Source organism: Rhinopithecus roxellana, chromosome 1 (genome assembly GCF_007565055.1).
Source record: "Rhinopithecus roxellana isolate Shanxi Qingling chromosome 1, ASM756505v1, whole genome shotgun sequence".
Classification (NCBI taxonomy): domain Eukaryota; kingdom Metazoa; phylum Chordata; class Mammalia; order Primates; family Cercopithecidae; genus Rhinopithecus; species Rhinopithecus roxellana.
In genome coordinates this window covers 164,981,952-165,002,281 of record NC_044549.1, presented here as the reverse complement: position 1 = coordinate 165,002,281, position 20,330 = coordinate 164,981,952, and the positions used below count along the sequence as shown (strand labels likewise).

The 20,330-nt window shown below is 33.7% G+C and overlaps 1 protein-coding gene across 2 annotated transcripts in view; it reads left to right on the top strand.

Moving 5' to 3' along the window:
• The window catches only part of CMC1 (C-X9-C motif containing 1), a 79,334-nt gene that overhangs the window by 44,974 nt on the left and 14,030 nt on the right, over nucleotides 1-20,330 (top strand). Inside the window, exon 1 of one of the 2 annotated variants that reach the window (XM_030933049.1) lies at nucleotides 1,911-2,183. The exons of the other annotated variant lie outside the window; for it this stretch is intronic. Coding sequence (XP_030788909.1) covers nucleotides 2,078-2,183 — 106 coding nt within the window. The 5' untranslated portion in view covers nucleotides 1,911-2,077. Of the gene's footprint in view, nucleotides 1-1,910; nucleotides 2,184-20,330 lie in introns of those variants that run through there. 2 annotated transcript variants of the gene reach the window in all.

Below are 20,330 nucleotides of genomic sequence, written 5' to 3'. Positions count from 1 at the left end.
GACCAGGAAAGATGGGAGGGTAGGAAGTGGGTAAGGGATGACAAATTATCTATTGGGTACAGGGTACTGTATTCAGATGATGGTTACACTAAAAATCCAGACTTCCCCCCTACACAATATATCCATTTAACAAAGCTGCACTTGTACCCCCTACATCTATACAAATAAAAAGTGAAAAAAAAAAAACCAAAAACACATGACTTTTGGACCAAGTTATCAATTAGTAATTATTATTCTGTATATTGTCCAGGTAAATTCTTAGCATATTCTTTTTTTTTTTTTTTTTTTGAGACAGAGTTTTGCTCTGTCATCCAGGCTGGAGTGCCTTAGTGCGATCTCCGCTCACTGCAAGCTCTGCCTCGCAGGTTCCCGCCATTCTCCTGCCTCAGCCTCCTGAGTAGCTGGGACTACAGGCACCCGCCACCATGCCTGGCTAATTTTATCTATTTTTAGTAGAGATGGGGTTTCAACGTGTTACCCAGGATGGTCTCGATCTCCTGACCTCGTGATCCGCCCTCCTCGACCTCCCAAAGTGCTGGGATTACAGGCGTGAGCCACCGCACCCGGCAGCATTTTCTTTTATGCTACCTTTTTTGGTATATACATTTTATACTTGTGTATGTCTAGTTTTTGAGCTTCATTAAAAAAGGCTGAATCTAACATATTGTTGGCCTTGCTAGCTAGTACATTTTTATATTGATAGAATAACTTTTTTTGCTATGTCAGTATTTTGTGTGGGCCTGTTTGAATATCAATACTTCTTCCTCATGAAATAGAGTTAACTTATTTGGGCAGTAAGGAACCTCTTGACATTTTGACTTTGAAGAAACATTGTTTTTCCTGTAGTGTTTTATACTGGGTAGTTTATATAGGGGTAATTGTTATAGAAATTGAATTCTTCACTTTTTTTCCTATACATTTTAACATGTCATTTAGTGAAAGTAAAGTTATGCAAAACATTTATATTAAATAGACTTGTTAAGTATGTCTTTCCTATCTGCTACATGATTCCTACTGAGAGTGTTAATATTCAAATATTCATTTATGATATCTGTTATTCAGGAATATATCTATTTGTACCATAGTCTTCATCACTGAATGATTGCAATGAATTGAAGTGAGTTTACCTTTATCATAAAGTTAGTATGTATTTCTGATTGTGAGCCAAGTGATATCAAATAATTTAATAAAATTATATATTTTTGACATATGTAAATACATCTACTTTATCTCCATCTTGTGGTAGAAGTATCTGGAAATCCTGTTAAGAATATCATTAAAGCTTATTCATTTTTACATTGACTTAACCTTGCTCTTTCTCATTACCATAAATGTAACATGAATGTATTACATAATGGTATTTTGCATTAGTGAATGGAATATATCAATTTTCTTCTTTCCATTTCCTTTTTGTATTAAAGGAAAAGTTCCAAGATACAAGGAAGTAGGTCATGGTGTCTATAAACTGCTGAGGAACTGAAGTATGTATTATGAAGTAAAGATTGAAGCTCAGTTGCCCTCTAGGGGTTCAGTTTTAACACAGCACATGTAGAAATAATTTACTGAGATCTTGGGGGAAGGGTAGATCTGCTGAATGTGGGAGCCTATTTTTCATTTTCTGTTAGAACCTGACTGGTCATTAAAAAGCTGGTTTTGATTATTTATTGCAAAAGAGAAGAATATATCCCATTTTTGTAATATACAGTTTAATGAAATATCCTTTTTGTTTGCGTAATTTTAAAGTCAGGGCTTTTGTGCTGGAATAATCCAACCATCAACACATTTTCAGGTATTACTTGGTGACCAATTCTCAGATTCTTTCTAACACTCTTTTGTCTTCTCAGTGTCACCTCTATAGCACTTTTAAATCAGCTTCCTCCCTTATTCTGCCCAAATCCAAGAACAGACTCCAGTGAAGTGGCTTCTTCATGAATCCTCTCTTATGTTTTATGAGATGTGATCATCATGAAACTTTTCCTTTTGGTTTCAGCACCTTCGATTGGCATCTTTGTCTGGATTAGTAAGACTGTTTCTCTCAGTTTGAAGCAGAATGGCTACTGGCTGTCTAGTTTAATTGATGCCCAACTTTGCATTGATTGAGGTCCACATAATTTATGTTGGAATCTTTCTCTGGTGCAAAGTGCTCTACTTTGTAATTGCAGAGTTAGACTCCTACTGTTTTGGTAAGAGGGAGCAAATTTTTTTTCCTATTATTGAAAATGTTAACTTTGACTTGTGTAAACAGTAAATAGGTTTATTGTAATTGCAGATATTTACATATTTTAAATATTTAAGCACATTTCTATACTAAACTTGAAAATTTACATGGTTATTGGTATACTTTAAAAAGATTTGTGTGTTTTAATATATGCTCTTTTATTCCCTTTGAAGGATGCTATAAACTTTACTCCTTTTAATGTATATTGGTTTTTATTTTTACCGTTATAGTTATATTGAACTTTTCTATTTTTTTTCCTGATGATTTTGGAAAAATCTCCATTATTAATGGTCAGAATCTTTCATTTTCATCATTGATTTATAGTAATTTTATTTTTAAAGATCAGTTTTTATGTGTTATTTTACACTCTGAAAACCATGATTAGATTTTGACGTATATTAAAATATTAAATTGGCTGTAGTATATAGCTCTGTGCTGTCCAGTATATTAGCCAGTAGTCACATTGGCTATTTAATTTTAAATTAATTAAAATTATATAAAATTTAAAATTGAGTCTCATAGTGGTACTAGCCACATTTCAAATGCTCAGTAGCTGCATATGGCTTGTGGATACCACATTCGACAATGCAGACATCAATCGTTTCCATCATTACAAAAAAATTTATTGAACAGCTCTGGTATTGATATATGAATCTTCTTCAATGTGTTTTTAAAAATACCTGAATACTGGCAGTTTCCTGTGTAAAATGAAATATGAAAATGTTATATGTCTTTATTTTATTAAAAGAATATTTTGGAAATAATTAAAAGTGACCACATGTGAAGTGAGTTTACCTTTATCACAAAGTTAGTATGTATTTCTGATTGTGAGCCAAGTGATATCAAATAATTTAATAAAATTATATATTTTTGACATATGTAAATGCATCTACTTTATCTCCATCTTGTGGTAGAAGTATCTGGAAATCCTGTTAAGAATATCATTAAAGCTTATTCATTTTTACATTGACTTAACCTTGCTCTTTCTCATTACCATAAATGTAACATTAAGTGTTAAATGTTTCTTTAGGAAATTTTGGCTCTTACTGAAGGAGCCAGTTAAAAATGATTTTAGATTTTGTAGTCACTATTGAAGGTAAATATACAACTGCAACTGTCACATTTTGACTGTGTGTTGGAATATTAAAACAAGGAATATAAACATTTAAATCATGGTTGAAAGGAAAAACAAAAAAGAAAGCTTTAGCTACTTACTTGCAAATGTAGCTTTGTGTTGTTAAAGAGGATTGTGATGAGTATTTTTATGTGATAAATTTATAAAGTTTGATAAATGGTTTCATATTGACTAATTTTTTTTATAATTTTTTTTATGGTTTCTTGTTTTTAAGTATACTTACAGTCCTTTGGTGGATAATTATGATTGTAAGATTGTTTTTGGAAGTAAATGAAAAAGTGATTATTAAAACACTTTGTAGCATTTATACAAATACATAATCTTATCTTTTAAAAATATATAATATGAAATATTTGGTTGGGGAGACCATCTCAGAGGTTTAATAACATATTTCCAGTCAGGTCTATTTGTATCATTCTTTTATTTTCTTTTTAATTTTTTGATGAGTTTCTTAATATATTTTTTAAATTTTTATATCTTTGAGTTTTTTTAAAGTGTTTGAATTAAGACTAATACAGGCTGTAAAGCAGTATTAATTTAGAGTTATGTTTCAATATAGAAAAGTCTCTGAGTGCTCTAAAAATTCTGAAAGAGTCTTTTAGTTAAATTCTAAGACTTAAGGAAGAATTTTGTGTAGCAAATAAACTTTAGCTAGGTAACATTTAGATAATTTCTTTTTAAAATTCATTTCATTTATCTTACTAAGTATTGGGGAAGGAATAGTCTGTGAAATGGAAACAACTAAATTATTTATTTAGAAGATATTCCGAGTAGGTAGTAAGATATAAAAGCCATTACATGAGATATTGGTGGGACAATGAGAAGATTAGTTTAATTATATAAAACAATTTAGTTGCTGTTCAGGGTCATATTTTGGTGCTCCTTGAAAGCTAGACAAAGAATTTTAGAATTCATATAATAGAAGACAGGGATTTTTATGCTGCAAAGATCTTTATTTAGGGAGAAAGTCTGTGATCTCAGAAACGTTAGATGAAGCCTGTGAGGTTTACTACTCACAGGAATCTTTGCAGGATTCCTGCAGGAATCAATGCAGGAATCTTTCTAACAATCTTTCTAACAATATGTGAGACTTCATTTTCAATACCTCTACTCTAGTTCAGGCTTTCAGTATTTCCTTCCTTCCTGCATTTTATTGTTGTGGGGGAAAACAACATCATGCTTTTAATAAAAAGGATATTCAATTTATATAAGTAATATAGAAAATATGAAATGCCTTCCAAAAATTACTCTAAATTCTACCATTCACAAATACAGACATCTCTCTGGGAACAAAAGGATAATACAAAGGGATTATATTATATACACTGTTTTTTTAGTGGAATTTAGAAAACAAAAGATTTGCTAAAGTCTATGTAAATGTTTCTTGATAAAAGGTTACTTGCCTCCATCCACCCACTGACAAGGTTGAGTAATTATGTTTTAACTCCATATTCTAATTTTGAACAGTATTGAGTGATTCCCTTGTGTGAAAGTACAATTATACTTCCTCCACCTTTTCTCTTTCAGGTCCCAGTTTCTGTAAGTTGTAATTTTACATTGTCATAACTTATAATACTTATTATTCTTTTCTGTAACCATAAAGTGCTCATCACATTTTGTCTTTAAATTTTTTTTTTGATCTGTTGCTTGATTTTATTGCCAATAGTTAATTTAGGAAGAGTCTTTGGGTTCTAGAATTCTTGATATCTTTCATGGTTGGGAATGACTGCTTGTTGCCTTATACATTTGTGACATGTAGAGTGGATATAATATTGTCAGGTCGTATTTTCTCTACCTCAGAACTTCGTAGATACACATTGCATCAGTATTTTATGACATTAAATGTTGCTCTGGGAAGTCTGAGAGCAGCCTGATTTTCATCCCCACCCCACCTTGCAATCATCCTACCATAGGTGACGTGATTTTTCTGTTTGGATCCTAGAAGAATTCTTTCTGTATCCTTGAGTTTGGAAGCTTAACTGGGATATATCTTGTATCAGTTCTTTCTGGAACATACTGTGCCCTTTTGGTTTGTACTTTTTTTTTTTTTTTTCCCATCAGAAAACTTTTCTTAAATTGTAATTGAAAATGTTTTTTGTTTCCTTTTTTGGGGGGAGTTTTTTTCCTCAGAGATAACCAACTATCCTTGGAACTTTAAAGCAAGGATTAACATTTGATGTTATTTACTGCATAACTAATTATTCCAAAATGTAGTGACTTAAAAGAGCACATATTTATCAATCTCATAGTTTCTGTGAGTCAGGTATCTAGGTATGACAACTGGGTCCTCTGCTTCAGTTTCTCACAAGGCTGCAATTAATGTGTTGGCTAAGGAGGGTCTGTGGTCTCATCCGAAACCTTGACTGGGGAAGGATCTGCTTTGAAGCTCACTCATGGTTGTTGGCAGCATTCAGTCTCCTGTAGAATGTTGGGTTGATAGCCTCACTTCCTTCCCACATGAGCCCTTTCCACATGGCAGTTTACTTCGTCAAAACATGCAAGCCAAGAAGATGAGAGAGAACATCTGGTAAGACATGCCACAGCCTTTTGTAACTCAGTCATAGGGAGTGAAGTAACATCCTATCTGCATTACCATATTCTTGGTTAGAAGCAGATCACTAGGTTTAGCCTACTTAATGGGAGGGGTGACATGGACATAAAGGACATGAACAACAGGAAGCTGGGATCATTGGAGGCCATCTTGGCAGGCTGTCTTCCACAATAGTTGCCTACCATGCCTTGGTTTTCTCTGTGTTTGCATTAACCTTTTTCCCCCAAGATATTTACTGTGATTATCTTGAGTAATTCAAATAAAATTTTTCATTTGAATTTTAGCTGTGTCTATGCTATTCCTTTTATGTTTCTGATATATTTATTAGCACTGTTATGGATTTGTTTTGGCCTTCAGTTTATCTCTTCTGTCATCTCACTCTGTTTTATCAACTATTCCTTGAAGTCTAGTTTTCTTGAATTTATGTTTTTATTAAGTTCTAATAGACTGTGACATTTCAGATGCATCTTCTTTTCCTTAGGCATGTTTGCAGAGTTGCCTTGCTGGTTCTCTGAAAAATTGTGGGTGAATGCTCTTTAACACTTCTGCTACCTTTTTCTGATGTTTGTTTTCTCCTGTGGGCTATATTGTGAAGGCTGGGGTGTTCTTTTATGTACTTTCCTGAAGCCTGAGGGAGGGGGAGAGGGAGCACATGGCCAATGCAGTGTTTTTGTTAGGTAGCCTTCAGGAATGTTTCCTCTTTTCTGGGGTTACCTTTGGGTTATCTTCTCTATTAAGTGTGGATCCCTGAAAAATGGCATACCCTGGTGGTTTTTCTAGCCCCTGCTGAAATCCCTTGAAGGTGGGTAGAGGTTTTTTTATACTAAGTGTTTTTCTTTTGGTTTGTTTTATTTTTCTCTGGGCTATTTATGCCCTCAGTCTACTTCTCCCAAAAACTGAGGAGTGTTTTTTAGTGGAAATTTGCAAGATATTTGAACTCATTTTCTTTCCCCATGTGCATTCTAGGGGCTAGGATCCATGGCATGCTGAGCCTTGCCAAAATCTTTCCTTTTTTCCTACTTTTCGAAATTTATAGTATGATACTATCCCCGTTTTATGGCATAGTGGCAGCTAGCCAATTTTTGTCTTTTTAAAACTCTGTTTATCTTATAGAATATCGAGGAATAGTTTAAGAGCTTACAATATCTTGCAGTTTTACCCAAAACTGTCTTCAATATCTTTTCAATTGTTTTATTAGCATGAAGACTAGTGTTTTTCTATCTAGAAAATTTCTTTTTCTCCTTCTTCCCTGATTTTACCCTTATCCTAAATGCTGTTGCTAGGTAAAGATTTTTGAACTGATCAGTTTAGTTTATGTCTTTTGCCACTGCTTATAGGATCAAGCCTAAGCTCTTATATTTAAGGTCACCTAGATTTTTACTTCAGCTTACTTTAGTGATAACAGTCTCATTCCCTTTCTTGAGTTTTCTTTTCTGGCTAAATTTAAATATTTTCTGTTTTCCCATAGATGCCCTAGGTAGATTTCTAAGATGTGGTTAGTATATAATATGGTGTTTGTGAATGCTATGGTTTTTAAAAAGACTTCTTAATCTCTTTATTGCCTTTCCATAGGAACGTACTTATTTATCAAGATTTATCTAAAAATATGGTCTGCAGAAATGAACATAGATGTGCTGTGAGTTCCGTGCAGTTGTGATTACGGCACTGATAATTAAGATTGGTTTAGTTGTTCTGTCGTACTTCATGACATTGTTGATTCACGTTGAATTTATAAAATGTCATTCTATTCTAAAACTTGAAAGTATTTTTAACTTAAATGTAGGAATTCGCATGTATCCAAGTAAATTTTACCTTTAAACACTTTTTGCCCTGGTTGGCCGTATGCAGTTCTCTCTTATATCTATATATGCTAATCATGCCTTTAGTGATTTCCTACACATCTCTAAATAATAATTTTGTGGGTAGGTAAGTGCAGTAGTTCTATTACTTTGCATCCTTTTAATTTCATATAGTTCTGTTTTCTTCCCCGTGTCTGCCTGGGTGACATGAGAGATGAAACAGTGTGATTGTTCTGTGTATGGGCTCAAGCTAGTTGGAGGAGTTGATACTAGAAAAAAGGGACGCTTTCCATTTGATTAAGCTACAAATAGAAGGACCTTTTTTTGTTTTCTTTTTTTTTTCCGGGTGGCCGGGGAGGTGACCGTGAGAACGGGAAGCATCAAAGGGAGCTTTGGCAAAACTTGGTAACTGAAGAGAAGCATGGTGATGCCAGGAGTTTGATTTAAATGATTTGTAAGAAACAGTGAACCTGGACACGTTAAGTTTGAGGTAGATGATTATAAGATATCAAGAAGATACTCATCTTTAACGAAAATTTGCTTTTGAGGCTTTGGTTCTAGATTTTAAAACAAAACAGACATATTTTAAAAGTAGTCTTTCTTTTTTTGAGATGGAGTCTCGCTCTGTCACCTATCCTGGAGTACAGTGGTGTGGTCTCAGCTCACTGCAGCCTCTGCCTTCTGGGTTTAAGTGATTCTTCTTCCTCAACTTCCTTAAGTAGCTGGGATTACAGATACCCACCACCATGCCTGGCTAATTTTTGTATTTTTAGTAGAGACCGAGTTTCACCATTTGGCCAGGCTGGTCTCAAACTCCTGAGCTCAAGCGATCCGACTGCCTCAGCCTCCCAAAATGCTGGGATTATAGGTGTGAGCCACTGTGCCTAGGCTAAAAGTATTCTTTTTTTAACTTGAAAACCTTTTTAGTTCTGTAAAATCCTTGTTAATTTTCTTCCTAATACCTTTTCCATATAAGATTAAATTTTTTTAATAAAAAAAATCAAATTTAATCAAATTAGATTAAATTTGAACTAAATGGATTTCAAATAAAAGAAGAGAATAATTGCTGTTTTTGAAGAACTCGTTTTAATTGGTTAGAATAAATATAAGGCAGTGATTTTTGTAAAATGGCCTTTAAAATATTAATGTCTGGTTATATAGAAAGTGCTGTAACAGGATCATCTGTTCTACCATAACTTCAGTATGCCTATTAATGGTACATAACTGTGGAGCAGTTATGTAAGTGAGCTCTGTCAAAAAAGTTACATAAATGAATTGCAGTCAGGAGAACTTTATTCAGTGGTTATATATACAAAATTTACCCCCCTTAATGTGGAAAAAAATTTTATAATTGCTTTATTTTCTTACAGAATAGGCTTCTAAAGTTGCAAATTGTATTATTGTTAAGTAGCAAAATCTGGGGGTAGTATTTCCTTTTTTGTCGTGTGAAATAAATTTTTCTCTTTTACAATACAGGACAAACAAATTTTTGTGAAACATTGCAGATGTTAGATGCATTTGGGAGAATTTTCTGTAGAATTTCACAAACTAAGTAAGAGGAGGAACTTATATAGCTACATAAACAGTAGTGAGTACCAGAAGTTTATTAATCTGTATTACATAAATAAAAATAAAATACTTTAGTTGTGAGTTAAAAAGCTAATGGAAACTGATATAGGGAAATTAAAGTCAACATAAAGTAATAATACCAGAAATCCTAAATTTGCTGTTTTTCAGTCATTTTTATGAATTAAAAAAATCTTTTTTAACTTGTGGTTCTTTAATTATTTTTCCCATTTTCACTTCAGGAAATCTGTTTGTGTTCATTGAGTTAGGTAAAATAGAGGACTTCGGTTTTTAGTGCACGCTAATGTGGTTACTTCTAGATTTGTCATTCCAAAACATCAGACAGGATTCGTGTTGCCTATTACTCAGAGAACTAGTTATATTAGAACTCAGGCTTTGGGTAGTAACTGAACCCTTCTTTCTTTGTTACCCATGGAGAAGTTACATAGATGCTTAGTTTACAGTGCTGATGATTATTATTATTACTTTATGAAAACAAAACAAAACAATCTGTAGACTTGAAGGAGCAAAGAATGTAGTGTTCACCCTGTGCTACCCCAGAAATACCCTTAGTGAATAATGTCTTTCTAACAGATTCATTTTAATGTGAGCTCATTTTTACTCTTAAGTGTGTAAGCCATTTTTAATGTATGTCTTTTGTCTCCTTAGCCTTTACTTTCATTTTAGTGACATTGTGAAGTTAAGCCCTGTCTGATTCCCACAAGTAATGTAACTTAGATACTTCTACATTGGCATTAGTAGCTATGCCTTCTCTTTAGACTAGGCTACCTTATCCATATTGTGTTTAAGAATTCATATGAAAATTTATTCTTATCTACAATTATTCTTTTCTTCATGCCCATTTTCCTTGAAAATATTTTAAAAAGATGTCTTGTACAGAATTAGAAACTTCAGTATCTGTATCACATCACTGGCTATAAAAATTATGTTACTGATTTATTTACTTCCTTTAAGTTTTCCCCCAAAAATCTCCTTAGCGGGGCCTACCTGGATGACCCTACTGAAAATGTAACCTACTAGGTCCTTCCTCCTATAACCTCCCACACCCCTTAACTTCTCTCTCTTTTTCTGTAACTCTTACCACATTGTAACATACCGCACAATACTCCTTTTAGAATAAGGGATCCTGGTTTGTTTTACTCATGTATCCCTAGAACCTAAAACAGGCTTGGTACATAGAAATGTTCAGTAAATATTTAACAAAAGAATGGATTAAGAATATACAGTTGTCCCTCGTTATCCACAGGGAATTAGTTACAGGATGCCTGTCCCTCCCCAGGAAACCAAAACCTAAATCCCATTAATACTGTATTTTTGGTCTGTGTTTGACTGTGGATATGGAACCCCCAGATAAGGAATGGTATTTATTGGGGGGAAAAAAAAACCCACGTATAAGTGGACCTGTGCAACTCAAACCCGTGTTGTTCAAGGGTCAACTGTATTATTTGAGATATTTTTTTCCTATTGTGTAGAATAAGAATTTCCGTGCCCTAAACCAGTTACTTTCCATTTCTTTTCACCTGGAACATAGTAAGAAATACAGTTTAAAATACAACCCTGAGTACACATACATATGAACAGATTGTTAGAAACCTGAATTACTGTCTGCCCCCAGCTGTTATAAGACTAAACAGGCCAGGACTTATGCATATATTCAGTAAACTAGAATGTGACAGATACTTCCTATGAAAAATGTAATGCTGAGACTCCTTAAATTGTAACCATGTAATATTTTATACTAAAACCAGATGACTTAGGAAATAACTTCCTGTTTGACATTAAAAATATATAATGATTCTTTAGTTTTAAAGTTTGTACATTTTTGAGGAAGCTCTTCTAAGCTTAAATGTCAGCAAAGCAGCTGCTGCTTGAATTTACTTTGTAAAACACTGAATTATTCATTTCCATAAATAAAACTTCCTTAGTAATTATTTAGCATTAATTTATTTCTTTTTATTTCAATCAACCCTGTTGACATTCTGTTTTAAAATTAAAAATATTCTTTGTGGAATTTAACAAATAAAACTTTCTTTTGTTTTCGTAATAGGATTTTCAGATCCTGAGATGAGTTGTGTCTTATTGTTTATTTTTATTATTTTAATAAAAGTTATTAATAAAATGTAGAACACAAATTCTTATTTAAAAATGTCTTCTAAGTAGCTTCTAAGACCAACTGCTATGATTTTGTCTTAACATCTATTATCTTGAATTCTAACAATGTAAACTTGTTAGAAATATTTTAAATAATTATTTCATTGTTTGTATTCTCCGATTATTTAATAGAGTAATAGGGAAACAAAGTAATGTTTGTTGTTTTACATTTCTTGGCACTCTTCCATCTGTTTTTGCAAATGTGGGAATACCTCCTTGAATTTTGTGCTGCCCTTCTAGTAGCCTGTGGTGAGCCCTTCCACGTTCAAACTCTAATTAGTTACTTATGTGGCCTCCTTGGGCTATCAGTCTTTACTGCTGTGTGATGTTTCTTGCCATCTTTCCAGAATTGCTATTTTATTTATTTATTTGTTTCTTTGTTTAATTTTAAATATGTCACTGCCTTGCTGCTCCATTGGAGACTTCTTGAGGGCAACAGACAAACTATTTGATAGATGAATACGTATTTGGTAAGTTAGCATTTTAAAGTAGCATCCATTCAAATGAAACATTCTTACCTAAAGTGCTTCTTGGAGCATACATTTAGAGAAGTTTAGTAACTGATCCATAAGACAGTCAGTGTGGGCTTAAAGAAAATGTAAACTTTTAGCTAAGGGCCCATTTGAATCCCTGTTGAAATGTACTACAGCCACCATTACTGTGTCAGCCTCATAGGACCGTGGAAGAGAATGAGGCCTGTGGAATTAGAGATGGGAAAAGTCTCCGTTTAATTCCTCTGTCCTAGGTTCTACAATGCTATTTAGAATATAATTATGGTGACCTCTGCTTTAATAGTAGTTGTGTGGGTGGTAGCAGTTTTTGTTGGAATAACCACAAGTATATAATTATTTTAGAGCTGAAATGTTCAAGGAAGCTTTTCCAGCGATGACACAGACCATCAGCCTTCAGCTGGGAGCCATTACGCAGACATGTTTTTCCTCTGCAGTATTTTAGAAAACAAAGTTAGCTATTTAAAATTGTGAGATTTTACATAAAACAAAAATTCCAGCTTAGAAAAAAGGTAAATCCTCAGATCTGATGATTCTGTATTTCCAGTCCTACAGGACAAATAATGATCTCAAAGTAACAGCTGTACCTTTAAACATGGACATGTGTTGTAGTGGTTCATTACAGTTTTTGTGCTTGCACTGTTCATGTATTTATACACACACACACATTATGTATTTATATATACATAATATATATACAGATAGATATGTTTATGTACAAAAGCATATTTCTCTGAAATTGTGCCTCAGTCATAAGTAAGAAAACCAAACTGAGCTGTTGTTCTGGTTCAAGAAAAACAGGATGGAGCCTTTTGTGAAGGTAAAGAATATTCTTTTGTGTTTAACATGCAAATGGGTCAACTTCCAAGTTGCATAGGTCGCCCAGCCTGAGTCTGCAGTCTTGGAGAGTGTCTGATCTGTCAAGTTTTGATTTTTATGCCCTTAATTATAATCTATAGGTAACTTGTATGACTCATTGGATATGAATTTTGGAAATATATGCTTCCAGATTACTTTGCTTAATTCTTGGCTCCTCATACTTTTTCTGTGAAGGGATATATATCTAAGACACTAGGAAAAGCACATCTGAGGTAAGTAATACCCATGAATATTTAGTACATGGTTAATAACCTAGTTTGTGAGGTTTAGAAATAATAAATTATATTTTATATGTAATATTCTATATAAAATGTATTTTTATATATAAAGTATACATATTACATATATAATAAATATGTATAGTATGCAATGTTAGTACATACTAAGTATTCTCTAAATTTATTTTTAACTCTAATAAAGTGTACATTTATCTGTGGTTCTGCTCTCTTAAATACAGTTTTTAAAATTTGAACATTTTCATCTGAATTTTTGAGTTTGCTAACAAGCCAAAAATCATTTCTATTCAATTAATCCAACAAATAATTTACTCTTCTTCTCTATCTTAAATTTGGAGATAATTAAGAAATGAAAGAGGAGGAACATCTATTTCATGTTCTGTTTAGTAGTAACATTTGCAAATATGTAAGTATTTTATTCTTGGATTCACCAGTTTCCCTGCTCAACAAAGATGGGTCAGTATGTTCTGGTTTTTTTTCTGGGAGAGTCTATAGAAATAATTTGGTTGTTTTTAAGCACATGCATGATTTTGGAGGCAGTGGTGGTGGAAAGAGTATGATGCAAAAAGAGCTGTTTCTTTACCTACCTTACAAATATCTGTGCCTGAAACAAGCCTCTTCTCTGAGCATAATCAGTCTTTAATAAAACTGTATTTCTAACTACTTGAGCTGATAAATAGTGAGGTTTGTTTTAAACAAGTCAAGTTTATTTTATGTCAATTTTCTATTTGCCCTGTGTAAGATATATTTAATTACTTTACTCCATCTCTGTGTTCAAATTAATCAGATTCTGCTACATATTGGTGCTCAAATTAGAATAATTCTTTAATCAACTGTGTTATCCATGCTATGGTAGACTAGAATAGAAAATCTACTCGTGGCATATTGAAGATGCATGCATTTTATTTTCTATTGTAATTTAAAAGTAAAATCAGAAATATTGATTTCTACTTGACTGGAGAGATGATTTAGTTTGAATATCAGCCTGATCTTAATCAGGTGAGAATTAATTGAGTTGGAGGTATTAGATATTCAGTGATGTTAACTGAACCATGATCCATCTAGAGAGAAGCTTTCTTTTGTACTGTGTTAGAATTATCAAATAACTCATGCACTACAATGTAAAATAATCTTTTCATGTTCAGCCTTCTACCTTCTTGTCTCATTAAATGCACCACTAAATTCATTCTATATAGACTAATCTTTAGCAAGCTAATACATCACGATTTAATAGAAAATTTAAAGCATAATAATTTTGTCATAAGATGCTATTGTTGTCACAATTTTATAATGATATATTTTCTAGTTACTAGTTTTAAAACCAAGTGATTAAACCTCTGCTTTTCAAGTATAACTGGGACTTTTAAAAAAACTCTTAGTCTTTTACTTTTTTTTATGTTCAACATTGCAAGAAGAAAGTGAGCAATTCAGAAGTATTTTAATGTTTATCTTCAGAAATAAAAATAGAGTCTGTAACATTATGTTGGTCTGAAATGTGACATGGACTTTTCATTTATTTTAAGAGTGTGATAGCAATATCATAAGTGTTGTGAAAATATAAATGGTGAGATAACACCTCCATAGGACTTGCTCTTAAGTAATAAAATTGTAAAGTCTTTAAATAAACTGCAGCTAGAACTGAAAGGATCAATTTGCCTTGTTAACTACGGATACTATACTTATTAAATGTCTAATTAAATTTAGTATAACATGTCTTTATTTCCTCCTTTTTTTCCCTTAAAACTGAAACTTTTGACTTATTTATTAGCAAAGTAGCACGTGTTTTCATTGTCAGATTTCTTCGATTTTGGCAGTTGGTGTGCAGTGTTAAAAGAAAGCCAATAGTGTGACTTTTGATAGTGTCATTTTACACTGGAATAGTGTTTTTTTGCTTGATATTGCTATAATGGGAATAGTAGGATCTGTGTAGCTGTATATTTTGTGAAAAGGAATATCCAAATTTATATTTGAGAGCAATTAGGTTTTAATAAAATCAAGCCATAATTGCAGAGACATTCCTAGAGTGCGATGTTCTCATGAGGATACAGTGGGTTCCCCACCTAGTTGTTACTAAACAGCAATTTAGGGCAGAAAGGCCTGCTTAGGAAAAAATGAGAGAGGGAGCTGGCTTTTTCACTCAGCTCTTGGAAGCCCAGGCTCCTCTTATATAGACTCCACTGTCACCTCTCCAGCACCCAAAATGATTTCCATCTCTCTCCCCTCCCTCCCTCCCTTCCTTCCTTCCTTCCTTCCTTCCTTCCTTCCTTCCTTCCTTCCTTCCTTCCTTCCTTCCTTCCTTCCTTCCTTCCTTCCTTCCTTCCTTCCTTCCTTCCTTCCTTCCTTCCTTCCTTCCTTCCTTCCTCCCCTCCTCCCCTCTTTCCTCCCCTCCTTCCTTCCTTCTTTTCACCCGTCCCCCTCTCTGCCTCCCCCTTCTCCTTCCCTCTCCCCCTCCCGCTCCCACTCTCCTCCCTCCTCCCCTCCCCTCCCCTCCCCTCCCCTCCCTTCCCTTCCCTCCCCTCCCCTCCCCTCCCTTCCCTTCCCTTCCTTTCCTTTTTTTTTCCCCCATAGTATTCTGTAAGGTGTAGAGAGTACCAAACCACAATACAAATGTGTTTCTTCAATTCTTGTCCCTTCCAGTTTTCCTCCTGTGAAATAACCATGGTTATCAGTTTTCTTACATATTCTTTCATAGCCATTATGTGCTTGCAGACATACCCCCCACACATACACACATACACACCCCTGAAACACAGAAATGATAACGTTCTATAATACTCTTCTGTACCTTGCTGTTTTCACTTTTATGTCTTAGAGATCATTCCCTATCAATGGATTATTTTTTTTAATGGCTACATAGTATTTTGTGATACAGTATTAATACTTAAGCAGTTGGTGTTACTGTGATAGATTTGATGACGTCACCAAAAACCACATTTACATAAAAATATTTTTTGCTTCGGGTGAGAGAAGACAAGATGAGAAATGGCTAATAATATGTCATTCTTGTAATGATTCCTCACAGATGGGAACCTATTTACTACTATTTTGGAGACAAGGCCATGCTCTGTCACCTAGGCTGGAGTGCAGTGGCATGATCACAGCTCACTACAGCCTTGACCTCCTGGGCTCAAGCAATCCTCCTACCTCAGCCTCCCAAGTAAATAGGACTACATGTGTGTGCCACCATACCCAGCTAATTTTAAAAATTATTTATGGAGGCGGGGTCTCACTGTGTTCCTGAGGCGGGTCTTGAACTCCTGGATTCAAGTGATCCTCCTGCCTTAGCCTCCCAAAGTGTTGGGATTACAGGCGTGAGCCACTGCACTCGGCTTACTGATTTATTTTTGTTAAGAAAGACATATACATAGTCAATATCTGAATTTCTTGCTAGAGGCAAGAAATCCTAGAAGGCTTCATGTTCAGAAGTTTGCCAGTTTGTGTGCGTGTGTGTGTGTGTGTGTGTGTGTGTGTGTATGAGTTGCTTTTATCAATATCTATTAATGAATTGGTCTTTTAACATTGGAGACTGTGTGAGGCAGCAAAGAGTTGGGATATGTAAGAAAAATGTATTTGGGGAGACTTAGGGAATCTTTTCCATGTGATCTCTTAAAAAAGATAGGGGGATTCGGTGCTTTCATTGTCCACACCAGGCTGTGTGAATGTCTCCCTTTCAAATTCTGGTAGCACTTAATATCTGAAACATGAAATTTAGCACTTCATTCTATTTTGTTTGAAAAAGCCCCTTTCTAATGTGTAAAATCTTTATTTTAAATATTTAAATATATTTTATAGGAATACTGTAAAACAGTATGGAATCAGAGAGTTGAGGTATCTGATGCTATTTGATTTTATATGGTTGCTAAGTGGTCATTTAACAAAAAATCAGCAACAGTGTCTACTTTATTCTTTCCTATGGTCGTGATACAATGTGATGAACCATTGCCACTTGCTTCCCAGGTCTCATTTGTGACCTCATGTGAGATACTTGGCCTAGGTTAAGTCTCTATTGCATGGGCATGGAAATTTCTACCAAGCATAGGAGTTTTTCCTGTGTTCTGGAAAGGAATAAATGAGATCCAATAGTAATTACAGATGTTTTTCTGAAGTGAAAAGACCTGGTTCTAAACCAGTCTATGTATGCCACACTATTTAATCTTGGAATATGATGTAGCCTATTAAAAGTTCAGTTTATTCATCTGACAAATGAAGATAAAAAGAGTGCTTACTTGATAGTGTTTTTGTACAATTCAAGTGAGCTAACATACATAAAGTATCTAGTATAGTAGTGCCTGGTACAAAGTAAACACTCAGTTTATCTTAGTTGCCATTTTCATGTTTTTATTGCTATTACTACTGACATTATTAACTACCTTGCAAAAAATGATTAGGAAGTTGTCATGGGAAAATGGAAGAAGAAGAAAAAGGCCACCTGAAATAAGACAGTTTCTATTCAACATTATTAATGTATTCTTGACTTTTGGTTTTCCATCATCTATGTTCCTAGTGTTTTAACTCCTTCTTGTAAGAATCACATTTTAATCTCAAATTTATATTCTGATCAACTGAGATAATGAATCTCAGTATCCTCCTGAAACTTTAATTTTCCTATGAAACCCCAAAGTTTTGTTACTGTGTTTTTGAATTTTGTTTATGAATAAATTCTGAATACAGCCTATACTAAACTGAAGAGATAGTCATGATAAAAGTACAGTGTTGGAAATTTTTATCTTTATCAAAGAAATTAGATAACAGTAATGGCAGAGATTGTTTAGCAACATATTTTAAAAAGTTAGAGTGAGTTAAATCAACTAAAACCTCGTAGAAAATGAGAATTATTAACACTCCTTCAATTAATTCACTTATTTATTCAGCTATTTGTTAGATAAATATATATGAATATTTACAGTATTCATTTGTATACAAATAAATGCACAAATATTTGTTGAATAAATATAAGCTAAGCAAGTAAGCTTTGCTGAATGATTATTTTTTACCTTAGTCTTTATTTTCTTAAATATTTTATTTTGATTAGGTATTTTAATAGGCTTAAAAAGGATCAATGGATAAGAAAATATGTTTTAAGGAAAGATATGGCAGATAACTAAGCCTAGAATGATCCTAAGTTATAAATCATGAAACAGTAGCCAAATCATCATCAGCCACCTGTTTGCATCTCACCTGAAGTATAGGGAACTGAAAATGTCTTCAGCTGTGTTGTCCAACGTGGTCACCATTAGACATACATGGTTATTTTAATTAAAATGAAAAATTTAGTTCTGCAGCCGCATTAGCCACATTCAGCTTGGGCAACATAGTGAGACCCTGTCTTTTTAAAAAAATACACATCTTATTTAACCTAATATATCCAAAATATCTTTTTAACACGCAGCCAATATAAAAATTTTTAATGAGCTGTTTTATATTCCTTTTGTCACTGGATTTTTTTTCATTTTCTGCCTATGTTAGGTAGAATAATAGTCCCCAAAGCTGTCCCAGTCATAATCCCTGAAATCTGTGAATATGGATATAAGGAATAACTGTCCTAGAGAACTGAAAATAAAAGCTATGTTTAATGCATCAAACATACAAAGTCAGGATTTTTATCTGTTCTAATCCCCTCACTGGAGTTATGTGAATCTAAGGTATTTCTGGACAGTATGGCTTAAAATAAAATTTAACGTAAGAACTGTTGGGTGATTTTCACTCATCTTAGTAGATGTCTCAACAGCATTTGACAATGATGATTATTTCTTCCTTGACCCAAACTTTCCCAGAAAATGTAGTCATTTGATGGATACATTTTGTTAGTTTTTATATTTTAAAGTTATATTCAAATAATTTATAGAAGAATGAAGACAGTGACTTTAGAAAGTATAATAAGAATTTAAACACAGCAAGCCCCAATTTTTATTCCCTATTTTACTTGTTCTGAAAGTTTTATAACTTAGAATGGTTTATGTCCTTTGATTGCCACTAACTGCTCATCATGAACCTAGAACATAGTCTATTTTAAAGATTCTGACTCCATATAGCTCTAATAGGTTCTAGTTTACCATTAATCTTTATTTTATTTATTTATTTTTTGCTTTAGATTTGAGGAGTACGTGTGGAGGTTTGTTACATGAATATATTGTATAATACAGTGGTTTGAGCGTCTATTGAACCATCACCCAAACAGTGATTATAGTAACCAATAGGTAGTTTTTCAGCCCTTGTGCTTCCTCCTTCCCTCCCATTTTGGACTCCCCAGTAGCTATAGTTTATATCTTTATGTCCCTGCATACCTATTGTTTAGCTCCTATTTATAAATGATAACATGCAGTATTTGTCTATTTCTCTTTTAATTCACTTAGGATAATGGCCTCTAGCTAAATCTATGTTGCTACAAAGGACATGTTTTCATTTTTATGGCTGTGTAGTATTCCATGGTCTATATGTACCACATTTTCTTTATCCATTCCACGTTGATGGACAGCTAGGTTGATTCCATGACTTTGCTGTCATGAATAATGCCACAATAAGCATACAAGGGCAAGTGTCTTTTCGGTAGAATGATTTCTTTTCCTTTGGGTAGCTATCCAGTAGTGGGATTATCCAGTTCTACTTTTAGTTCTTCGAGAAATCTCCAAACTGCTTTTCTTCGAGAAATCTCCAAACTGCTTTCCACAGGGATTGAACTAATTTACATTCTGTTTATAAGCGTTCCGTTTCTCTGTATCCTCAACAACATCTCTTAGTCCTTTGTTGGATGCATCGTTTGCAAGTATTTTCTCCTTTTCTCTAGGTTGTCTGTTTGCCCTGTTGATAGTTTCTTTTGCAGGGCAGAAGCTCTTTAGTTTAATTAGGTCCCAATTGTCAATTCTTCTTTTTGTTTCATTTACTTTTGAGGTCTAAGTCATAAATTTTTTGCCTAGGCCAATGTCCGGAAGAGTTTTTCATAGGTTTTCTTCTAGGAATTTTTGTTTTGTTTTGTTTTGTAGTTTTAGGTCTTACGTTTAAGTCTTTCATCCATCTTGAGTTAATTTTTGTATATGGTGAGAGGTAGAGATTGAGTTTCATTCTTTTGCATATGGCTAGCCAGTTTTCCCAGCACCATTTATTGAATAAAGTATCCTTTCCCCAGTGTTTGTTTTTGTTTACTTTGTTGAAGATCAGTAGGTTGTAGGTGTGCAGCTTTATTTCCAGGCTCTCTATTCTATTCCATTGTTCTGTGTGTCTATTTTTGTACCAGTCCCATGCTATTTTGGTTCGATAGCCTTGTAGTA